The sequence below is a fragment of the Manacus candei genome, unplaced genomic scaffold, assembly GCF_025592945.1.
Source record: "Manacus candei isolate 608988 ecotype Guabito, Panama unplaced genomic scaffold, ASM2559294v1 h1tg000069l, whole genome shotgun sequence".
NCBI lineage: Eukaryota > Metazoa > Chordata > Aves > Passeriformes > Pipridae > Manacus > Manacus candei.
In genome coordinates, this window is record NW_026138117.1 from 114,430 (window position 1) to 131,610 (window position 17,181).

Below are 17,181 nucleotides of genomic sequence, written 5' to 3' on the forward strand. Positions count from 1 at the left end.
TCTGTACTGTGTAGTAAATAATTCTGATTAAGATATTCTTGTCTAATCATTTATTACAATAAATAATTTATTTTTATATAAATATATTTGGTTTCCCATCCTTAATCCTGTGGGACAAAGTTGTACAAAGATTCATAATTCCTTAGACTTAAACCATTGACAAAGTCTGGGGCTAAGATTGGATGCAGCTGCACCTAGGCTCCTCTCTGAGGAGTTTAGAAAGCAAGGGAGTCCTTTCTGCACCTTGTGACTCGATGGGAGGGCTTCTCTAGTAAACTGTATCTGAAGCTCCCACTCTACCCATGACACCTGGACTAGTGGAAGGTGTTCTAGTCCATGGCAGGGGGAGTGGGAACTAGACAATCTTTAAGGTCTTGCATTGTTGGGGGTCCAACCCAAATCTTTCTAAGATTCTGTAATTTTCTTAGGCCTCAGAAATTGCCCTAAATGTTAAGGGAGCTTATGGAATTATTCATTTCAGGGTGGGATATAAAAATTAATCTTGGCATCTTCTCTGGAGCAAAATAACCTATCAAGTACAGCCTTTTTTTTATCAACTAACTATCTGTTGGATTCTTCTAGTATGACTCAAACACTTTTTGGTAACTGCTACTGCTTTAACTGTTTCCACTCCCTGGAAACAACACTGCATTCATAGCTTTATAACTTACTGAAAATAGCACTATAAACTGACATTTCCCTGATTATCTCCCTGACATTATCAAGACCTCCACCCAAGATATCAATCTGGGCAAGCTTGGTGCTGTGCCCATTTCCCCAGGGAGCCTGTTCCAGTGCCCAACCACCCTCTGGGTGAAGAATCTTTTCCTAAAATCTAACCTAAACCCTTCCTTGACACAACTTCAGGCCATTCCCTCAGGTCCTGTCACTGTTCAACAGAGAGATCAGTGCCTGCCCCTCCAGTTCCCCTCACGAGGAAGTTGTAGATTGTGATGACGTTTCCCCTCATCCTCTTCTCCAGGCTGAATAGATGAAGTGACCTCAGCTGCTCCTCGTACGACTTCCCCTCAAGGCCCTTCATCATCTTCATAGCCGTCCTTTGGACAGTCTCTTTTGCTTGTGCTGTGGTGCCCAAAACTGCATGCAGCCCTCAAGCTGAGGCCACACCAGTGCAGAGTAGAGGAGGACAATCAACTCCCTCAACTCAGGAGGTGTCCCTCCATCGGCTGGTGATGCTTTGCCTGATGCCCCCCTGGACACAGTTGGTCCTCCTGGCTGCGAGGGCACTGCTGACTCATGTTCAACTTCACATCGACCACCCCCAGATCTCTTTCTGCAGGGCCACTCTCCAGCATCTCATTCCCCAGTATGTACACACAATCAGGGTTGCCCAATCCCAGGTGCAGAATCCAGCACTTGTCATTGCTAAACTTCATATAGTTGGTGATTGCCCAGCCCTCTGATTTGACTGAAGGCCTCTCAGTCTTCAAGGGACACAACAGTTCCTCACAATTTAGTGTTGTAAATGTCTACCTTTTCTGTTCGCAGCTAGTAACTACAAAGATTTCAGCAATATGGTCTAGCAAAAAACAAATCCCACATGAATTCACTGAAAGTAACATAGAAACTCAGTCAGCCAGGGATCCAGCTGAGCTGCAGCACACGGTGCTCCTCTGACACTCAAGGAAATGGACACACTTCGATTTCATGCATCAGTGTGAGGAAAATGGCATCTGAAGGCTGTAGATATGGAGCACGTCCTGCTGAATTAACAGCTGACATAGCTGTAACATAACAGGGTAATAAAGAAGAGCAGCTGACCTTCATTATTCAAATGTGTTGAGTGATGTTTTCAACAAACAGGTTCTTCTTATACAGCGCTTCTGCAGATTTTAATATACTGACATAGGAAAACAGCAACTTCGGTTCACTGGAAAGTTTTCTTTTTAATTTTACCATAAAAATGCAAAATAAACTCTTTCACTGTAATGTTATAGCTTTTAATATTCCTGAGCTGCATTTTAGAAGCAAAAGTATTCTTAAATGGATTTAACAAGAGACACTGCAGCCTTACTTTTAACACGACAAGTAAAAATAATTTAGCAAGAAGGCCCCTTTTTCAAGATAACGTATAGCTCTTTATATACCTGAAAAAATGCTTCAAGTAGCTCTATGCCACCTGAAGTAATTACAAAGCCAAATGTCAACAAAATATTGGAACAACTTTCAACGATTTTACCACTGCTTCTTACTTCCTACACCAGTGCGTCTCTCTTACATGGAAAGTACAATTATACAAAGGCATTACATGTCAGAATTGTTTGGGCCACAAAGCTTGGCATCATAAAGACATACGAAGGAATCATAGCAATTTAAAAGGTATCCTGCATATCTTTATAGTCAGTTTTAAGAAAAATATGAAAGTCTTGCAATCCACCTCAATCAGTAAAAACTCTACTTTGTTAAACATGTTTTCATTGATTAAACCAGAAAACACTTTAAATCAAATCTGTATGTAATAGCTTGTCACCTCTGTAGTTCCTATAACTGGCATCCATGTATTTTTCAAGCCAAATTAGGTGATACAGAGATAAAAACTTAACACACTAAAATTAAGCTTTAGAAAACTGAAAGTGAAGAAAATAGACCGGCTTTTAGCACAAGCACAGGTGGTTATACCTACATTGTGGTAGAAACATAGAAAGAGACAACAAAGGTCATAAAAATCAGGCATCTATGTTCTTGATTTCAGGGACTAGATGAAACCTAAGCATTGGTGAAACAAACGTGTTTTCTATAGCAGTCACACCGATGAGGTCTGGTTTACAACTTTCTGGCCCTTTTGTCCAATCACAGCCTTTCAAAGGAGTCAAGGCCTCCACTACCCACTCCAAGTACTCCTTCGCTTACTCCGTGATCACCTCCGGTGCCTTCGTCTCCTGCTCACACTTCTGCGACTACGACTTCTTTCCCTTCTGTCTCGTCTACGTTCCCTACTGCGACTTCTCCTGTACCGTGAACGCCTGGGGCTTACACTTCTCCGACGAGGACTATGGCTTCGTCGAGGGCTGTAACTTCTGCTAGAGCGCCTGTAATACCTCCTTTCTTTCCTGCGCTTCTCATCCCGGTAACTCACATCTCTTCTGTGTCTGCTGCTCTCTCGTTTACCCTTACTGTCATCACTATTTATGCTACTACAGGAACGGCTCTTTCTTCTCCTTGGCTCTGTGCTACGTTTGTCCTGCTCACAGTGTGAGCCCTTCCTGTGTGTATTCTGGTCACAGCTAGAGAGGCTCTTCTGGTCCTGGTTATTGGTGGGAACACATGACAGTACCCCTGAACCTCTTTTCTCAGAACACCTCTCAGAGTTTGTAGTATGAAGATTCTGACCTTCTTCGATGGGAACTTTGTTATGAATGTTGCCATTTAAGTACTTGCATTGAGTGTTTACACTTTCAGGGGATGCTACTTCTATTTGAGAGACGGAAGCCAGTTTGCCAGTAACGGCCTGTCCTGAGGTAGAAGTGATGCAGCTGGATGACACAGTGTGTGAAACACCACTAGGGTTTTTCAGTATGTCAGAATGAGATGCTTCAGGTTCTTCTTTGTTTTGATTAACTGCATTCATTTTCTTGCTCAGAAGATTATTCAGTAGTTTCTCCCTCAGTTCCTTTTCTTTCCTCTGCAACCCCAGTGCTCTCTCTTTTTCCTCTTCCACACGTTTAAGCTCAGCCTCCTGGAGCCTCCGTCTCTCCTCTAGCTGCTGAAGACAAATCTTTTCTTCATTCTGTTCTTGCTCCAAAAGCTTTACTGTCTAAAACAGTCAAAAGGAAGATAAGAATAAACAAAAAACCATTTATATACCTGCTCATGCTTCCAAGTTGTACCATAACAGAAAAGAAGTAATATGGCAGGAAAATAAAATCTAACAAACAGAACTTAACCATCCCAAAATAAAATGATGTTTCCTTAAGGGAAAAAAACCCCAAACCAATCAACCAACAAAACCCACTAACACACAACTTTTTGAGGTGAAACATTATTGGTTCACGATTCTTGAGTGTTAATTGCTCCTAGCTGTTTCACACAGCAAAAACAAAGCTTGGTCTGTATGCCTCCTTAATATAACAACAGTAACAAGAGCTAGGACAATGTGAAATCTGCAATATTGAAATACATTTATCAGGGCCAACACTTGAAGGTTTCAGCCAAATTTAAAAATAAAAAATAATCAGTCAAATATAAAATATCTTAAATTTCACTGAGAAGACTTTCTCTTAGATGATTGCAATCTGCAGTTTGTAGATGACTTTACAATGAATTCATAAAAACCAGCAGAAATATTACGTATTTACGTATATAAAACAGACAAATATTACGTAGAAACTGATTCCCATGTTGTCAACTTTAGAAACTCATGATACTGAAAAAGACAGTTTAAACATTTTTTTATACTGAGCCAGCCAAAGAGCTTAGTGTAGACCTTAGAATTCTCCAAGTGACAGAAACATACTCCCTGTTTCATCAGGCAACCTTTCTATTCTGCAGCTACAAAGTTTAAAAGCCTGCCAAAAGCATTTCTCCCTTCTTCTACTATATAACTGGTCTGTACATAGCACTCTATGAATTCAAAAACACTCCTGAGGCACACCGGCATGAAGGAAAAAAACCCTGCTTTGCCACACAGCTTTCATTTCTGCAGAAAATACTTAGCATACATTACACCCTAACATGACTTTATCCAAGTCTTAAGCTTCACTGTTTCAGTGAAAAAATAACAACACTGCTAGAGGCAGGACCTAACATTTAAATCCTTTGCTGACAGTTCTTTTTCTACAGAAAAATAATTCTGTACATTTTCAAATATCAACTAATGAAAGTTTATTCTTTGAAATTGCAAAGAACAGTTAACAGAATTGCTGAAAGCCAGATGGGTAACAGCATCAAAACTGGAACTAAAAAAAAAAGGAGTTTTGCATCTTATCTTCCACCTTTAGTTCACTTTATCAAGCTCACACATTCTTTTACTGGACTTGAGAGCAAGCCTGCCAATTACTTTTCAGGTAAAAAATGTTATTAAGAACTACAGTTTCAAGTTCACTCTTCCATTATCCTACACGTGCATAATTTTCCAAGGGAGAAATACTGTTTCACTGTGCTTTTCTGATTTTTTGTCTAAGGAATAGCATCCAGAGAGGTAGTAAACCTGTTGTTTAATGAACAATGCTCCCCACCCCTCTCAAGTCAGGCTTTGTTCTGCTGCTTTCTTCATTAGCTTCTGAAATAAATATTGAAGTTACCTTTACTCTGCTTAGCAGTTCTGCAATTAATCTAATGGACTGCAGATTTCTCTGAGCTAGCAGGAGCTTCCTTTCTTCTAGCTTTATCTTCTCTTGCAGTTTTTTCTGTTCTTCAGCTTGAAGCTTTTCAAGCTGCTTTTTGTTTCGTCGAACTTCACGATCTTTCTGTTTCTGTTCTCTCTTGCGCAACTTCTCTTCTCTTTTTCTTTCTCTCTCATACTCTTCAAGCTCTCTCTGCTTCCTAAAAAGAGATGAATATTTTTACCTTATCTAGGCCAGTTACAATTTTAGATTCCTATGTAAAAATACCTTTTATACTTTAAGTAAATTTCTTTTTAAGTAACTCTTATTGATTACTGAAGAACAAAAGTAGAAAACTGAACATTTTAACCATTATTTGCGAGAGCAAGCAGTCATCAGCCTGCCATTTTTTAAAAACAAAGACAAAATATGGCTACAAACCTATTCGACCAGAGACAATAACCATGCATCAGGCAACCGGGCAGAGAATTATCATGATGAGAAGTAAAATACCAAGCCAAGTAATGTGTGCAGGGGTGGTGGTTTTTATTTCAGTCATTAGGACAAAATGGTAGCTTATGCTAAAGGCCAAGGGTTTCTGAGATCGGGTGTCTAACAGCACAATTTTTGGGAAATTGAGTATTTTGCAGGTTTAGAGTTTTGAAATGAACGTAAGTATAAGTTATAACCTAAATAACCCCATTCAGAGTGAAGTGTTTCACTTGAGCTACAGGAAACTTCTGCTTAGTTATCTTCTATCTTTTGACACTGATATGAAGCAGTAACAATGGTTTTGATATGCCTGATAGTTAAAAATATAACTAAGCAAAAAGCAATAAATACCTTTCTTCCTCTTTTTGTTTTTCCTCAGCTTCTTTCTCTTTACGCTTTTGTTCTTCCCGCTGTTTTTCAAGCTCTTGAAGCTTTTGCCTTTCAAGTTGACGTTTCTTAATTGATGCATCACTGAGGTGTTTTGTTGAGTCAAAAGAAACCTTTACAGGATACAATTGAAAACAAAGAGACAGAATTAAAAATCCCTGACAACCTACCAATTTTAACCTAGACCTCAGTGTAAGTACAATCAGCAATACAAACCCTTTTTTAAAAGAAAGAGAACTTCCCTATGCACCCAGAGCAAGCACCAGCTACTGTAACCAGGTAACTAGGTATTAAATGACTGTGCACTAGCAAGATCAGATATCAATTTACACTTCTGTGTCCCACAAGGAACATAAACCCCAATTGTGGCTTAGGCTGTGGCTGCCCAATGTTTTCAACATGTCAGAACAGACACATACAGAACTCTTAATATATGCACGCTGTTAGGGACTGTACAGCAGAAATTGGTCTAAACACAGGCCCATTTCTGTTTAAAACTGATTCTTAAATTTAGCAAATGAAACAGTTCTACAACATTCAGCACCTGGTTTAAGCAAGTGCCTTCCCACCAGTTCTAACACCAAGATTCCCAAACTGAGGTACACCGGACTGAGGATCCCAAGGAAGATACGCATATCTGATCAATGAGACCTCAAAACCAGTAAACTTCCAGGACACATGAACACACCTTGGCCATGCCCAGTTGCATGTTGGAACAGGACACCAGAAGACACCACAGCCCTGGTGTCCTTATCTCTCATTCTGTGTGGAGCCAGGTGTCTCTAAAACATTCCATGGTCATGAACCATGGGGAAGAGAACAAGGGGCACACGCTCTGCAGTTTAATTCACCCAGGCTCTACGTAAAATGATGTTTCACTAACAGGCTGAAAGGACAGATAGGTGGAAACACACAAGGTGTTGTGACCTTGTATGACAGATATCTGCCCTGACAGGGCAGCTGCCAGGAAGACATGCTTCCTCTTGCACAGCCAAACTAAATTTGGGAACCCTGATCCTCTGTGTGCAAGTGACAGTTTGAATTTCACTGGGCCAAGCCAGAGTTTTTATGCTGCAACTGACAAGCTTTGATAACAAGATAAAATATTACAGCATTTTACTTACACTGACTAAACTTGCATAAATATTTGCATGTTTCCACATTACACACAGGAATACTCTAGTTTTTTTTCTGAAATGCAATTTCTGGTTTGATGAATGACTATTGGGCACACTGAAACATACTGGCAAACACTCAGCCAACACGTAAATGCTCAAACCACTTCCAGAGTAAGTTTTCTTAAGGCCACGCTTTCATAGATACTACATCTGAACTGACTCTCTTGATCTCTCCTATCATAGCTGTAATTTCTAAGACAAATAGGTTACAAAAAATAGTACTAGAAAACACAGTACATAAATATTATAAATTAAGGCTAGTGCATTCACATGAAACTGTGGTAGAGATCACCACTCCTATTTAAATTTTTGTGGAACCCTTCTGTATGTGAGGTACACTAATGATTAACTGTGTATTCCCCAGGCCATACAAGCCATTAAACTCCACAGTTCTGACACTTGTCTGGTAGAGCTCATTGTCAATACAGGGACCAAATACAGAGGCTATGAAATTCCCACCCCTCTCCAAATTCCAATTTGTAGTGAACACAAGAAAGAACTATGCACTTTAAAGTCAACCTTTTGGTGAAATCTGTCTGAACTTGTTCAGAATTAGAATTCCAAGTGAAATCACAAAATTTATAAACACACGTTATTTTCTAAAACTATTTAGAAAGTGATGTTTGTAAACCTGATCCTTCCATCAGCAGTTCTCATTTCTGGAACTGTCTTGTTAAGGAAAAAGCAAAACTCCACTCACTTTGCTCACACAGTCTAACAACACATTCTTCTGCCAACATTTTCTATTTAAAATTGTATTAGGGCTGTTCCATGAAGCTATGTGAGTGCTGCCAATGTCGCCTGTTGTCATCACTACAGTACACAGAGGTAGGCTTCAAGCACTATGAAAATAACATTTATTTGTATTTGGTCTTTCATATGGGTTCCCACAAAAAAAAAAAAAAAAGCTTGCAGTCTCTCACCTTGATATTGCAAGCCACTGCTTTGCCATCATCACCTTTGTACATGAGCTTCATCCCTCGCAGAGCGTTCATGGCCTCGATGAAACCCGCGTACTCCCGGTACTGGACATAAGCTTCGAAATTTAAATGGCCTCCAAAACTGAAAGTGTGGAAATTTCTGCCAGTCATTTCTTCTCTGTAAGGGTCCAGCATAGGTATGTCCACGTTACGGATTTCTCCAAATTTCTGGAAAACTTTTATCAGGACTTCTTCGCTTGGCTTTTCCGAGCCCGTCTCCTTCGCTGCAAACCACTTGCAAGGTAAGCCCTCCAAGTGAATGGTGTCCGGCCTTTCCCCGGGCAAAGTTTCGTTCATGTCCTTTGCATCACGGAAAAATGAGTCCCAGTCATGTCTGGTAGGAAAGTCAATCTTATACTCTGCAGCACGCACTTTCAAAATGTCAGAGAAGCCACTCAACTTTATTGTTTTGCCATCAAGGCATGCCAGGAAAGATTTAACCAAACTTTTGTTCTCAACCTCTCCTTCAAACCGAATGAAATCCATTGTACTTTTAGAAATCCGTAGAGTGGAAAACTGGTGAGTTTGCACCATCCCTTTCAATCTTTCCATCACTTCCCAGTTCGAAATGGATTTTCCCGGTTGCTTCAGCTGAGGAAGGGCCACACTGATGGTCATTTTTGTAATGGGCTTAAGGTATAACCCACAGGGAGCACAGAGCTCTACAGCTTCTGATGTATCATGAACTATTGTTGCAGCAGCCATAACAAAGAAAAAGCATAGGATAAAAAAATAAAAGATGCAAGTTTAAGTTGCAGGCCAACAGTAGTCAAATAAAATAGCCCTTATCCATAAATAATTTAATTCTTTGGTGATTTAACCATTCCCAAGTTAAAACGATGTCTCTTAATACAGGAGTGAACTAGATAACTAAAACCGAGTAGTACAAACATCTTAAACTACTTTATAACCGCTAGAGCCTATAAGTAATTAAACCTCTGTAAGGCCTCAGAATAGAAAGCAAGAAGCTGATGACAATCTTAGGAATACATGAGGTTGGTATGTGATGGCTCAGTAAGCAGCTACCCTTTCTCAGAAGGGAGGGAAGGGACTGGCGGCGCGATGTCACACCGCTCCCAAGTTTACTTAACAACCAGGGAACCCCAGCAGGCTGGCGCCGAGGCAGATCTCACGTTCTCCGGAAGGAAGATCTGGAAAGTGTCTGCAACGAGAGAAAAGCGCTCTTTTGATTTAAGAGCCCGAAGCCGCACCGCCCCGTCCCTGCTGGCAGCGCCGAGTGGCCCCCGCAGGACAGGGCGGGGGAGCGCCGCGAGTCCCTCCGCAGGCAGTGGCCCCCCCCGGCCGCATGGCCCGCCGGCACCTGCCCCGGAGCGGCTCCGCGGGAAGGCCGCCCGCCGGTCCCAGGGTCACCCGCACGCCCCGCCGCCTCCTCCTCGGCGCGCTCCCTGGCAGTGGAGCCCAGCTCCGCCTCCCTCTCTCCGTTCCTCCGTCCGTGTCCCGCTCCCAGACAGAACCCCCCTCCCGCCTCACCCGCAGCCGCCGGGACGCGTCACACCGCGCGCGCCGCCGGGATCGACATCGCTTCCGCTTCCGCCTCCTCGCGACCCGGTGCCGCAGCGGCCGGGCGGGGCGGGGCGGCCGCGCTCTATGGTAGCGCCTCGCCAAGGCGGGAGGCGCCGCCTGGCGGCGGGGCGGGAGAGCAGCGGGTCACAGAGGAAGTGTTTCCGCCCTGTTGTGGGTGAATGCCCGGCCCGCGTTTCGGGCTGTGCCACAGGGACACACACTGCACAGCGTGGTTAGCGGCACGCACCCAGCGTGTGTGGACAGCTGTGTTTCCTAGTACGGCAGTTTCCCCTTTTCACAGATTCACAGGTTGGAATGAGGTTGGAAACCACTGAGTCCAACCCATGACTGAACACCACCATGTCAACTAGACCATGGCACTAGTGCCACGTCCAGTCTTTCCTTAAACAGTTCTAAGGACGGTGACTTTCTGGACAGTCCATTCCCATATCTAATTGCTGGTTTTGTGAAGAAATTCTTCCTAATGTCCAGCCTAAACCTCCCTTGGCACAGCTTGCAAATGTGTCCTTTTGTCCTGCTTGCTTGGGGGAAAAGACCAACCCCCACCTGGCTACAACCTCCTTTCAGGTGGTTGTAGCGAGTGATGAGGTCTCCCCTGAGCCTCCTCCTCTCCAGGCTAAGCAGCCCCTCAGCTGCACTCCACAGGACATGCTTTCCCTCTGTCAGCCTGGGACACCGAGGGCACAGCCACCCTGCCCAAGGCCACCTCATCTTGAAGGCAGAGCAGGGGTGACTGGGGTCACTGGTGACTGAGGGAGATGGGCTCTGCCTTGCTGCTTACCACGTCTTTCCAATACTTTTGCTGTGTTTGAAAACAAACCCAGACTCTGTATTTGTGAAAGAGAAACAAAAATCGACAGTACATAATGTAGTTCAATAGCAGGAGTGACTAGTGCTGTTTGAGGTACTGTCAGATATCCAAGATATCCATACAAGGGTCTGGAAAATATGCCATGTGACCAACAAGGAGATTTGACTATTCTGTCAGATGGAAGTTGTGCTAGATAACATGCAGCATCCCCAGTGGCAGGGAGCATGTGAGTGAGACAACTGAATTGAGCCTCCTAGATCATCTTAGGGGCATGGTGTCTGGGTCCTACTGGGCTTTCAGCTGCCACATTAGGAGGGTGTGAGTCTTCTCAAATCCTGGGTTGAACCTACTGCTGCACCTCAGCTGCCATCTCCAGTTCCCTAGACTCCTTAGACTCCTACAGCAGGAAGGTGAATCCTGGTTACACCTTGGCAGCAAACTTGAGACTTCTGCACAACCACTTGTTTGGCATCAAAGATTACCTTTTTTTCTACAGATTTGATGCAGAGTTAAAAGGAGTTTCTATGAGAATAGCAAAGCAATATTTTGATCCTCAAGTACAGTTCTTAAATGATCTTATACTATTTTGCAGTTAACTCATCGGACCTTGTCACTGCAGCTTTATAATCATCAGATTTCTCATACTTGGGCTCACAGCAAGTGAAAGATGCAGAAGTTGCCACATACGTACTGACTTCATTACCTCCAGATGTGTGTGCCCATGTTCTCAGAGAACCCAAGTTTCAACCCTGTGGCTGTAGTTGCATGCCCCCACCTACTTCTTTCAATTTCCTGCTGCTTATCCCTACCCCTTGAGCTGTTCCTACTACTGCTGTCAGGCTCCTAGCCTCATCCAGTGGCTCAACCACTACAGCACCTTCCTGCCCCTGCTCCAGCATTTTAAAACAGGCACCAGGCTCCACCTGGGATAAACTCCCACCCCTTGAGAAACTATGATGGCAGTAACCTTCAGCAGCAGGCTGGGTGGAAATAATGACTTTAAAGAGTCATTGACTTCAGTGCAGGAGGTCACCATCAATCCAGCAGCTGCAGTGAGACCACAGCTGTTGCGCAGAAGTGCTATTTCACATTGCAGATGCTGGTAACTGCTGGTCCTACTCTCTTTTATGGTTAAGTAGTAGTATAAACACGGAATCAGGAACTACAGCTACCATGACACTGTTAGAAACAGTGTGTGGTTTGTGGTCTGAGAGCCCCTGCGTAGTATGTGGCCTTCTGCTACAAACTTCCACTTGGGAGCGCACAAAGCTGACCTGAGTAGGTTCTGGAGAATTTCAGTAGCAGCACAACGAGACACTGCATATGGCAACAATTTTGAATCCCGTGCATGATAGCCCTACCCTCTGAGACTCTGCCAGAAATCAGTATTCTGTATTTTAAACTCAAAGACTAGGACAATGCTCTGAAAAGTTACAAAATACCAGAACTGAGGTTACCTGTGACATGACATCAGCCACAACCTTGAGAGCTATCATAGATTATTTTTTCCAATGTGCTGGAAAGAACTGTTACAAGCATTACATTTAATAATATTGTAAGATAAGAAGAAGTAGTGATAATGTACGTAACTTTTAAAAGATGTAGTCAAGCATCAATACTACAGTGCAGCAAGTGTAAACAGTGTATCTGCTGAAATGCAGTCTTTTGCCTTCGGCAGATGTGTTATTTTTTCACTGTAGTGAGATACCTAAATACGTAAATGAAATGTGTCCCTTTGGCTTTCAGAGTCTGAAGTCAACATCAGTAAAAAAAGGATATCACACCTACAGGGAAGAAGGATAAACCAGCAAAGTAAACATCAGCATCCAAGTGCAACTGTGTATGCAAATCTGTTTTTTTTACTGTAAGACATTGACTCTCCCCAATTCTGTCAAATACATTGTGCTAATGACCTAAAAAAACCTTCTAGTATGTCTAAAAGCTTGTACCTTTTTTCTGACTTCAAACAGATAGTCTTATAGAAGATCTCACTTCTACCTATAAACTTTCTCATCTGTATCCTCAGTAGTTAAAACACCAAATCCCAGAAAATCTCACTAGAGGGAGCGCTTGTTATTTACGTTTATGTAACAGATCTATTCATAAACACAATTAAAATAGGCTATAAACAGCAGATACTAGATTTTGTATTCATGTCATAATACTGACCATTCTTCCTTTCTTGGAAGAGGATATAATTCTCCCAACTATGCATGGTCCTATCTGTTTACTTCTTCTGCTCTTCCTGAAATGCACTACTTTCTCAACCTTAATGGTCATTTGCGGTAATGCACACGAGATGTTATGTATTTACGTAAAATAAAACAACAACCCAGTATAGTTCCATTTTCCTTCCTTTCATCTTCTTTCCTCTCCAAAAAGGAACCAAAGAATATTAAAAACCTACTTTTAGTTTAAAACTTATCTGTGTCTGTTGGGGAATGATTTGTCTCCCACACCTATCCAAATCTTTTCTACTATATAATGTCCAGAAATATTCCTGGTACATATCTTCTTAGAAACAGTGTATGTGGCACCCTATGGTTTCTTTGGATGTGATTTTTGTTTTCTGTTGTCATTGAACAGGGGACATCTCTTTATTCTCTCCCACACCGAGGGAAAATTGAATGATTCACTTCACAGTTGAACAGTTTATGAATGGTATTTGGAAATGGAAGCAGCAGCACAGAAGAATCTCTCAGATGAAGAGATTGTGTAACTGTTGAAGAGACATTGCAATGTTCATTTCAGACTCTAAATAGCCTCTTCCCACAAAGCAAAATTAATCCCTGAAGTGGGTAGGAACAGAGGAATGAACCTAAAATGTATTGGTTTATTTCTCATAGTAAGAAATGGCTCCACAAATAATTTCATTTCCTTTCATTAGTTCTACTCTTTTTTGTTTGGAGGTTTATTGTTGGGTTTTTTTAATTTAACTGAGATCTGTCTGTCAGTGAAGTGTGTGGGTGTGACATATTTTTTGCCTCAGAAAGAATGTATAACATTGGAAGTAGTACCTGTGCTGATATGGGGCAATTTCAATTAACTAGAATTAATAATTACTTCCTGTGGCTGGTTCTCATTAGGCCTAATTATTGTATTCTGTTTAAAGCAATAGATTATGACAACATACAGAGACAGTTTCACTCTCTCTAACTTAGCCTTTTGGCAGAGAATTACTCTTGTTTGCACAGAGTAGGAGCACACAATGCAGAGCAGATAAATTTCTAATAATTTATCTCTGTGAAAGGGCTCACTGCCATCTATCATACACTGAACAGAAATGGCAAAATTTCTGCATTTTGCTTTCACTGAGGCAGAATTAGCATCTGTTGTGGTTTATGAACTGTCTGGTCAAACCATAATGTGGTGTAGCCTAGAAAACAAACAAACAAAAATAGATTTAATTGCAAAAACACATTGTACTATGCTCATTAGCAAGATGTGTGTTTTAAATAGCTTTAGTACCATGCTATCAGATGCATTATTGATAATTGCACTTTTTATACAGGCAACCATGAGATGCTTTCACTTAGTGACAGATTTCAATAGTTATCACTTAAAATAAATCAAAGTCTAAAAGATCTGGAGTTTTTTCTACTTGTTTTTCCCTTACCCATTTAGGGGGAAATATTTGAATGTGATTCAAATTAACACTAGAAAATTAAGTATTTCCCCCATAGTATTACACATTACAGGTTGATACCAATCATAAAAGCATCTCATGTTTCAATGTACACTTTTTAAATCCAAAAATTTTCTTAGTAATTTATGGAGTGAAAAGCAAAAGCTGATGGCTTTTCTGATGCAGAAAAGAGCAATGGGTTAATACCACTAACCTTCCTCAGTAGTATATTTCTCTTGACAAATTCCACAAGATTTAATACGAGTGCAACTGTTGACACCCCAAAGACTCTTTTTAAAAGAGGTGAAACTGCATTATTACCAACTATACATTTCTGAAAAAGACAAGATCTTTTAAGGACCAAGATCACATCTGTAGGTTCAGCTTTCTCTCCCCACTTATGTTTCACTTAATCCAGAAAGACCAGAGATATTTTGACAGATCTGGCATAAGTGGCTATGGCATCAATTCCATGTTTCAGCAGCAATGTCTGTAGCACAGCCTTGCTTCCCAACATACTCATGGGAGATGTCAGGGGAATCTGTGGTAGAATGCTGTGCTGAGTTTTTGCTATATTTGCTTTTTGCCCCTAGCAATACTTCTTCCTCATTTCCCAAGGTCTGATTGTGAAATCTGATAAGCTAAACAAAGGAAGGATGACCAAGCCTGGTCACATTTGATTTGCTCATAACTCTGCTCTTTTCATGCACACAGGTACTGCCAATATGTCTCAGAATGTGCTGCCAGGGCTCATCCATTTTAAGCTTTACATCTTAAAAAATGTCTTCTAGTAATTTCTATTACAGGTAGTGGGTTTATACTGAGATGCAGACTAAGACAGTTGAAATAATCATCAGATCACCCAAATCACTGACAAAGTTGAATCAAGGTTTGTTTCTGGACCACAATATATATATATATACTTCTGTATCTTTCACTATGTATCAGTCTATATATGCAAACACACCTACACGTATATATACAAACTGATGTCCCCCTAAGCTCTTTCTGCAGCTGGCAGAGACACTCAGGTTTGTGTCGGGAAAGTCCTCAGGTGGTCTGGTGATTCTGTGCTAGAGAATGACAAGTCACCCTACTATTAAGTTGTAAATACCCTCCTGCCTTCTCTTCCCAGATATGAAAAAAGCTTTGGTAGTCAGAATGGAATTTGAAAGTCATGTAGGTACCACATATTGGACAGCAATCAACTTCCAGCCAGAGACTGAAAGCTTCCAAAAAGATTAGGTATTTGAGCAGATATTCAGGTACTGTTACCTGATGTGTTATCAGGAAGTGCTAGAAAATGTAAAAGTAGGAGAAATAAAGCTAATAAGTCTGGTTTAGTAACATCAACTTCAGGTTACTTCAGTGGTTTGTCTTGAGCTGCACCACAAAAAATTTTGACACATCATCTATGTAGGATTTACTTATTCTGTCAATGTCTAGACACTCACATAAATTCTGGGAGTTTCCAGTATTCTGGCTGCCAGACCCACAACATCACTACAGGTGAGCTATTTTTCCTAACAGTGGAACAAATAAATTTCCTAACAAATAAATTTTTTTCATTAGTTTTCTCTTTCTTCCCTATTCTACTTGCAGTAGTATTATTGTCATGATAGGAAGAGGAAACAAAAGGAGAAGGAAGTTTGCCATATATTTCATGTCTTTGGTCAGGAATTATCTTTAATATAATGACAGTCCTGTTTTAAGGATAAAGTGACAGTTTTCTGCAAGTGGGGATAGAATGCAATGATTCTTGTTAAGCAATTTTATTTATAAAAATAATAATTCTAACTTAACAGTGTATTTTCAACTACTTGTACTATAGCTTAATTGTTGTCTTACTTATAATTTGGTATGAAATAACCATATGAAGCAAGCTTTGCACCAAAGAAAGGGAAAAGTTATTTAGGTTAGTGCAAGGGGACTTAATTGTGAGTCACAGGGTATGATTTAGAAAGGGAAAATGTCATGACTGGAAGATCCTTTGACCTATATAAAGAGGAAGGCTTCATAACAGCCAGATTGTTTTGTTTGAGAGACTGTGTGGGAAATAAATTTGTCTGGGAAAAGCTGAAAAGCCAAAAACCTTTTTGTCTTTAGCTTCAACTGCCCACTTTACCCTTTGCTGGTAAAATAGGTGGTATGAAAAATGAATATCTCTACTAGGTTTCAGTGATATTTTTCTGGCTTCACAAGCTTGCTGGTATTCCAGAGCACTTGTTACCTTTTTTAGAAAGCCTTTGCTTATTGAGCTAAGGGATGGAATTTTTTAATGTTTCTTTCCTTCTGGCCTTGCACCTGGGTCAGGGCAATTCCAAGCACAAATACAGCCTGTGCAGAGAATTGACTGAGAGTAGTCCTGAGGAGACAGACTTGATGGCGTAGGTGTATGAGCATCTGAACCTGACCTAGCAATGTGCACTTGCAGCCCAGAAAGCCAGTTGTATCCTTGGCTGCATCAAAAGCAGCGTGGACAGGAGTCAAGGGGAGGGGATTCTGCTCTGCTACTCGGCTCTCATGGCACCCCACCCAGAGTGCTGCGTCCAGTTCTGGAGCTCTCAGCACAGGAAAGACATGAACCTATTGGAATGGGTCCAAAGGTACACCATGAGGATGATCAGAGGGCTGGAGCACCTCTCCTATGAAGGCAGACTGAAAGAGTTGGGGCTGTTCTGCCGGGAGAAGAGAAGGCTCTGGGGAGACCTTATAGCACCTTCCGGTACCTAAAGGGTGCCTACAAGAAAGCTGGAGAGGGACTTTTTACAAGAACATGTAGTGATAGGACAAGGGGGAATAGCTTTAAAGTGAAAGAAAATACATTTAGATTAGATACAAGGAAGAAATTCTTAACTATGAGGGTAGTAAGGCATGAGAG

General features: G+C 41.4%; 1 protein-coding gene across 4 annotated transcripts; it reads right to left on the reverse strand.

Moving 5' to 3' along the window:
* Nucleotides 1-1,887: 1,887 nt before the first annotated feature.
* AKAP17A (A-kinase anchoring protein 17A) lies at nt 1,888-9,923 on the reverse strand. Of its 4 annotated transcripts, none has more exons than XM_051806972.1 (6): nt 9,811-9,923; nt 9,406-9,481; nt 8,263-9,005; nt 6,126-6,274; nt 5,262-5,502; nt 1,888-3,775 (listed from the first exon to the last, which is right to left on the reverse strand). In XM_051806972.1, the coding sequence occupies exons 3-6, from the start codon at nt 8,935-8,937 to the stop codon at nt 2,879-2,881; spliced, it is 1,962 nt and encodes a 653-aa protein (XP_051662932.1). In that variant the 5' UTR covers nt 8,938-9,005; nt 9,406-9,481; nt 9,811-9,923; the 3' UTR covers nt 1,888-2,878. The 4 variants fall into 4 exon arrangements, with proteins under 4 accessions (XP_051662932.1, XP_051662930.1, XP_051662931.1 ...); XM_051806970.1 differs by having other exon boundaries at nt 9,346-9,481; XM_051806971.1 differs by having other exon boundaries at nt 9,453-9,481; nt 9,811-9,869.
* Nucleotides 9,924-17,181: the final 7,258 nt, after the last annotated feature.